We start from the raw sequence: 7,207 nt of genomic DNA on the forward strand, positions 1-7,207 counted from the left end.
ATCCAGCCATCTCATCCTCTGTGATGAGGTGGCTTGAGCCTTACCTTGAAAATTGCAAAAATATTAACTAATATACTTTGACTTTGTGAGTATTAAATGGGACTCTGCACGTGAAAGTGATTTATAAAACAACTGAAGTGCTAATTCTGAAATTACATTGGTCTCAAAAAAAAATCTCAACAATGAGGTGCTTTTCTGATAGTTGTTTGGGGTGGGGAGATAAGAGATTGCAATTGGGGGAATACTCATTCAGTAGCCATTATTACTGGTATTTTCAGTTATACCAAAAAATCAACTGTGCTACCCCCACCAATCAGCAGCATAGGGCAAGTATATCATGAGGCATACTAACAGCAGGGGTACTGACTGTAAGTGACAGATACCTATGATGGCATTTAGGCCCTTAGGGCCTTTATAGTTGAAACTGTTCAATGTTCAGTAGACTATTTCTTGGCATTTTATTGATGTAAATCCAGACTCAGAGAATTTAAAAAAAGCCTCCTGTCTATGGCCTAGCCCTTTCAAATCTGTATTTCTTTACATGTCACTTCTTAATTTTTTTTTTTTTTTAGAATCTCAAGAACATAGTTAAAAAGCAGCATGGCTATTTGCTCAGTCACAAAGTCTAAATCTGTGTTTATTATGTAGGCAATCCTCCCCTACTATCAATGGAAACACTGCCTGTGCAACAGCTGCTAGATGAATTCTGTAATTGGAGGCTTATAGTTTGGTATTTTGGTTTGCATTCTTTTTGAAACATGTAGTTCCAATTTGAAGCAACTCAAAGCATCAAATGCAACTACTCCCTGTAAAATTTAGAAGTCTATAAAAATTAATATTTTAAACTGTTCTACTGATGAAAACGATACACTCGCATGCCTAGGCATGGCTAATAATAGTCATTTTATAGAGGTCATTTAGGATGTAAGGAAACAGGGTGCAATTACTACTCAGTGGCCCAGAGTCAATTTTTATATTACATGTCTAATCATGATAACTATATATGAATGAAAATGTGGATGTACAGAGTTAACCTTCATACTTTTGGAGATGTACTTTCAAGGGTATGGACACAAACATTTCTAGGGGTTAGTATCTTCCCAATCTTCATCTTGTCAATAATTGGCCTGTCAATTCATCTTTTTCTAAACACAGATTGCTACTGTCAGGTGACTGTATGCTCCTCAGTTTTTGTCTTGTCACAACAAAGATTTGGAGTGACGGACATTAAAGCCTTCTCGGCGTGTCACAGCTCTGGGGTCTTGGACAGACCGTTATAGCTCTCAGGTCGTGAACGGACCATGTTATAGCTCTTAGACAAATCAGTGTTACAGTTCAGTGTTACAGCTCTGTTTTATTTAGAAGATAGCAGGAAAATCCATCTTCGAGGCTTGAGGGCACTTAGATCCAAAGACGCGAAGGGAAGAGGGCCCCAACGCGTGCAGGCGCAGGAAAGAGAGAGAGACAGCCCTTTGGCTCCTCTTTTTATATGTTTTTTTTCCTTCCCCCTGGGGCTGCCCTAGGCAAATTTGCTTAGTCAGGAATGCTGTTCTACCTAAGTCCTTACTCCAGTCCTCGGATCTTCCTTTAACCTTCCTCTGTTCTATTTTTGCGGGCTTTTCCCTTCTTTGTCTTTTAGCCACCGCCATTTTGGACTCCTTTTCCCTATTCTAACTACCTAACATTACAATTAAAATAACTATTTTTGCCACCAATAAACTTTTATAGAAGAAGTAAGCTGGCATTTTAAATACCTGTGGAAGATTGCTTTACTGACAGGTAGATAAAGATACATTTTTATAAAGCAGAATGATTGCTACGATATGGTATGCAGCCTTTTCAGAACTGCAAAGATTTAAAGAAGTGCTTTAAAAGTTTAAATCAGTTTTATTAATATATTAACGAAATGCTGCCACATTACTCTGCCTTTTGAATTGTTTTGTTTTCACTAAACTGGTGATCAGCCAAACTTCAGACTTTTATTACTGGAAAGTATTTTGAATGAAAGTATCTACAACTAGTCACACTTCTCCTTGAAGTCAGTGGAACTCATGTGTGAGAAGGCCAGGCTTCCAGCAATCTGAGGCTCTGGAGCAAACTTCTTTGTATAAAGTTAAATGAGTCCCAGGGGGTTCTTCACTTGTGACCTTGGTAGTACTTGGTCTTGGACAAGCCTTTTCCTTCCTGTGAATGCAAGGCATGAAGGATGTTGCCACCCCCTCCTAGCTTCTCATCCCAGATCCAAACAGCTGCACTGAAAACATTTCTTGCATGGGCTATATACAGGAAGGTTCAACATGTACTTCTAAAGGGATAATTACACACCATATAAAATAAATAAAGCAACATATAAAGTATTCCTGCTTATACGCAGCTAAAAAACCCACTTAGATAGCCATCCATGTAATACCAGGGATAGAAGCTAGTCAGTAGTAATGTTACTACTAGACTTTACAAATATTTTTCTCTTTGAAATATGAGTTGCCAGGCATCACTATAATTTATTCTATTAATTCTGCAGTGCCTAATACGGAGGATTAATTCAGTTTCATGAAATTAGGTACCCAAAAGCCCTGTATTCCACCTCATTGTATACTCTTCTTGATTTGGTTTTGGAATGTGCTCTCTTAGGTTAAACTTCCTATTTAAAATGAAAATGTACATTATTTATGCAAAAAGAACTTGCATCAAACTAAGCCTCAACAGAAATAGCAAGGCAGTTTTGTGTTTTCATTACCTAAGTGTAAAACAACTAAAAAACAATGAGATGTGCTACCTTAACTTACAGCATATGGCTTTTAGTAGAATTCCAAATATAACATATGAAGTAACATGCAGATTCTGGTTTCCTGAGTTACCAGCGCGTGTTCTACTCTAGAACAAACTGGAATGAACACTGCTGACAATGCTAAAATACTCTTAAGTATGAATGCTTATCTCCACTGTCAATCCTGTTTCAGAACTAATACTGGAGATAACCTAGTGAGACAACCTAAAGTGCACAGTCAAGTGAAAAAAGAGATCTCTAGATAATAAGAAAAGTAAGTTAAAGTGCCATTTAAAGTCCACCATTAAAAAAGTATGTGGTAAGTTTTAAGGAGTAACAAAGCAAATGTCTATTTGGTATTAAAGTTTGTTACTTTCCCAAATGCATTATTTCATTAAATGAGTACACCCACATGATTTTATCTGTAGGATCTTTAAGTTAGCATATTTCTAATTATATCCAAAGAATACAGTCAGTAAAAGAATATGCCAACTGAGAGGCAAATGCCATTTTCCATCATTAAGTAAAAATATCAGCTAAGAACAGACCCCTTTATATCCCTAAATGAGCTTTGAGTTAAATTTTATTAACTAGCCAACAGATCAGGCAATTAATAGGCTAGCTTTGAAAGAAACAATTCTGAACATCCAATAATTACTCGACCCATTCTTCAATCATTGCTTATGACAAACATAATGCTGGAATTCCTCTGGAGATGTGTGAATGTGGATGCTTGGTGTGGGAAGCTAAGCGGCTGTTTCTTGCTTTTCCCTCTGTGCGGAATGACTGCTCTATCCTGGATATAAGAAGAACCAGGTCACACAGACTCTAGGTGGGACCTCCAGTGTTAAAAGGCAGGCAGGTGGAATAAAGAAAGAAACTACCTGTCTGCTGCCAGATGGAAGCAGGGACGCTAAATCCGAATCCAGAAGGATGTTTGATCCAAGGACTACGGAATTGCCCTTCACCGAATCTACGGCCCGCTCACAAGGTACGCAGCGGCGCCCCCAAAGGTCAGACTCCTGTTTACCTCTCGGGCGATGAACTGGCTTGGGTTCAGGCGGCCAAACCGCCACGCTGGGTTACTCATCTCCAAAGAAACCAGCCCCTCCACGTGGCTTGGGTAGAAAGAGAGTCAATGAGAAGAACCGTTGTTTGGGATGAGTCAACCCTGCCACCAGAAGCACTACTCGGGGGAGTTGAAATAATCAGCTGCTATCCCCAGCTTTTCAGGGGCACGTTTCAGCCGAGGGTAAAGCGCTGGGGCGAGGGTGGGCTCGGGGGGACCAGCTGTCCTCCCGGTGCGCCCCCCCAACCCCGAACCCCAGGCAGCGCCAACTCCCAGGTTTCAGCGAGGCGCGGCGCGCGCCGCCCTGCGTGGTTGTGATTGCGGGTTTTAATTAGGGAGGAGGCGCGCGGGGGCCGACTGGAGCAGTAAAAGTTATTATTTTATTTGTAAAGGGGGCCTGATTCTTGCAATAGAGGCTGGTTCCTCCACCCGGGCGGGCAGCTCTTTCGGGGAGGGGGCCCCGGAGAACCCCCGTTCCGCGCGCACCCCTCTTCCTGCTGGATGCGCCCGCCCCGCGCATCCTCGGAGGGGCGGGCTGGGCCCGGAGAAGGTGCGAGAGAAGCCCCGCGGGGCTGACCCGACCCTCTGGCCCAGGCCGACGCCTGCTCGCCCCCCCGCCTTCACTCCCCTCCCCTTCCTCCTCCTCCCGGGCGCCCTGGGCTGCGCACACCGGCTGGCAGAGGCCACAGGAGGCATGTCGCCCAGGAAAGGGGGAGCATCCCAGGACTCGGGGTGAGCCCCGCCTTCCCGCCGGCGGGTTAAGGAGGCCTGGGGAGGGGGCCCCCCGGGGGAGACCCCCAACCCGTTCCTCCCGCTCGCGCCCCGCAGGGTGGCCCGCCGCCGAGGCCCCGACCCTCGGAGTCCTGGCCGAGGACGCGGCCGCTTTGTCTGGGCTCAAGGCGCGTCTGCGGAGCCCACCGAACCCTGAAGATTACCGAGAGCCTCGACCCCCCACCCCCAAGCCCAGCCTCAGCCTCTCCCCCCTTGGGCGCCGGTTCACCACTTCCCAAAAGACCCCTTTGTCCGTCTGCAAAGCCCCAGGTCTACCCGGGAATGCCCACCCATTCACCCCCCGCCCCCCCCCAGCGTCCTTCTCTGACAATCGAGCCAGGCTGAAGGTTCAAGCCAACCCCTCCCAGTGTGAAGGACCTCACACAGTTCGGGGACCCCCTCCCCGAATAGCCCATTTGGAGATTTATTGAGGCATAACAACCATCCCGCACATGCCTTTTTGGCTTTTTCATTCTCTTCAGTCCCCTTCGACTACTTCTGTGTTAATTTTCTATCAAAGAACAGCGTCTTCTGTACAGATAAGCCGGCGTTTTGTTCACTTAAATTCTCATTACTTAGGGAAGAGCAGGAATATTAAGAAATGGAGCGCATTAAGTTTAGTGTGTGTGTGTGCGCGCGCGCGCGCGTACACACGTTTTAGCCGTCCTGTGCCCCCGCCTCCCCACCCCAACGTGCAAGGGTTCTATCTTCGTCCTCATCTTTAGGGAAAAGAAAAACCAGGCTGGCATCTCTGCCAGTGTGGAGTTTCCGATAGCGACAGCAGACACCTCCGGATGAGGCAGGATTTCCGAAACAGGACTTCGAGCAGAGTTGACAACCAGGGGTCACATTCTCAGAAAAAAAAAAAAAAAAGAACGCTTCCAAGCTCTGTAAGCAACACAAAGTTGCAACCACCTCCTGGGTAAACTTCAAAGTCACAGAGGCTGGGGGGAGGGAGGAAGGAAGTGTGATATTTAGAGAACTGACTAGGGTGAAGGAAGATTCTGAACTCATCTAGACAAACTAAAGAAAAAGCAGAAATCTAGTCTGTGTGAAGTCGAACCCAGTTTCCAAAACTGTAACCATGACGCCCATGCATTTGACCCATGGACAGCAAACAAGGAAGTATCACTGGTTGACCTGGAGTTTCTAATTCAAATGATGATACACAGATCTAACTAGAAGCCAAAACACACACACACACAATTGTAAAGAAGAGGAGACGCTTTTCCTACTTTCTGGGCTTTAACTTCAGCCTTTCAGGAAGCCAGCTTCTGCTGGTACCTCCCTTTAGAGCTAGCACAGAGAAAGACGGAAGGGCAATAAAGACATCTGGACCGAGTTCTGCCCTGGGACTAAAAAGGGCAAGGGTGCCCGTTCTTTGTTGACACTCTGCGGGGACTTCTTTGGCTTGCGAGCCCCGGCACCAAGGCAACTGTCACTATCACCGCGCAGGGCAAGTTGAACTCCTACTGAGAACCCGCCGTGGAGAAATCACACACCTCAACAACATCCTTTGTTATTTACTTCACCAGACTAAGCGCTCACAGGCGGACCCCACCGCCAACACAACCCCAACCCTCACTCGATCGCTTCAATTCACATCTCATTCACGGCTGGACTTTTTGTCAGATCCTAGAATGAAGCTTTGCATTTACCCGATGAGTTGCGTCTCCTGGTGCTCCTCGGTCCGTGCCATCTCTTTTGTCTTATAAAAGATCAGGAGCAGACTGATCGTGCAGATCGTCCACCTCTTCCTGATGGAGCGCATCTTGGGTGCCCGGGAAACTCCTGGTGGCCCCAGCTCCCTCACCTCCTCTTCATAGAAAGATTCCTTTAGGAGGAGAGGTAGTCGCGGGGCGGGGGGGCAAGATCTGTAAAAGCCGAGGAGACCGTGGAGCCGGGATCTCCCCAGCAGGTCTCGAGGGTCCTCTGCGGCCGACCTCCGGCTGGTACCCGAGCGCTGCGCCGGGCTCTCTCTCTCGCGGTTCCCTCCAGCTCTGCCCGGGTCGGTCCAGCGCCTCCTCCCTGGGGCTTCGGTTCCTTTGCAGGAGAGACACCTTGTGCATTGGAGGTGGCGGCCGCTTCTGCAGCGGGGTTCGGGGGCGTCACTGGCCCTTCCCTTTTTGCTAGCATGGAAATGATGAGCAAAGCCAGCCAATCACGGCGCCGAGGGGGCGGAGGCTGCTGTTGCCTTCGGTCTCCGGCTGCTGCTTGCAGAGTAACGTCGCAGGCATTGCCTGCGCGGTGCGTAGAGAGGAAGCTCGCGAGCTCAGTCGTGTACAGACACAATCGCGCTCACACACACACACACACACACACACACACACACTCTCTCTCTCACACGCACGCACCAGTGCTCGCACACCGTGGGAAGAGAGAAGCGCCCGAGGAAAAAGTCAGCTCGTCCTCTCGGGACAGCAAAGCTTGAGCTCGATCTGGGAGGCAGGGCGCACCTAGATAGTCTTGTCCGCTTCCGCTTGGAGAGGACCCCGCGGCTGGGGACACAGATCGGAGACGCGATCTGAGAGCTGGGGGTGGCTAGCAAGAGGGGTAGCCGCTTCCAGGCGTCTTTGCTAAATATACACCCTCGCGCGCGC

At 47.7% G+C, this 7,207-nt stretch overlaps 1 protein-coding gene across 1 annotated transcript in view; it reads right to left on the bottom strand.

The window, feature by feature from the left end:
* Window positions 1–6,723, bottom strand: part of ST8SIA4 (ST8 alpha-N-acetyl-neuraminide alpha-2,8-sialyltransferase 4) — a 105,234-nt gene extending 98,511 nt beyond the window's left edge. The window contains exon 1 of the mRNA XM_010831966.1: window positions 6,266–6,723. Within this exon, the coding sequence (XP_010830268.1) occupies window positions 6,266–6,378 (113 nt within the window). The 5' untranslated portion in view covers window positions 6,379–6,723. The remainder of the gene's footprint in view (window positions 1–6,265) is intronic.
* Window positions 6,724–7,207: the final 484 nt, after the last annotated feature.

This window comes from Bison bison, unplaced genomic scaffold, assembly GCF_000754665.1.
Source record: "Bison bison bison isolate TAMUID 2011002044 unplaced genomic scaffold, Bison_UMD1.0 scf7180017864533, whole genome shotgun sequence".
Taxonomy (NCBI): Eukaryota; Metazoa; Chordata; class Mammalia; order Artiodactyla; family Bovidae; genus Bison; species Bison bison.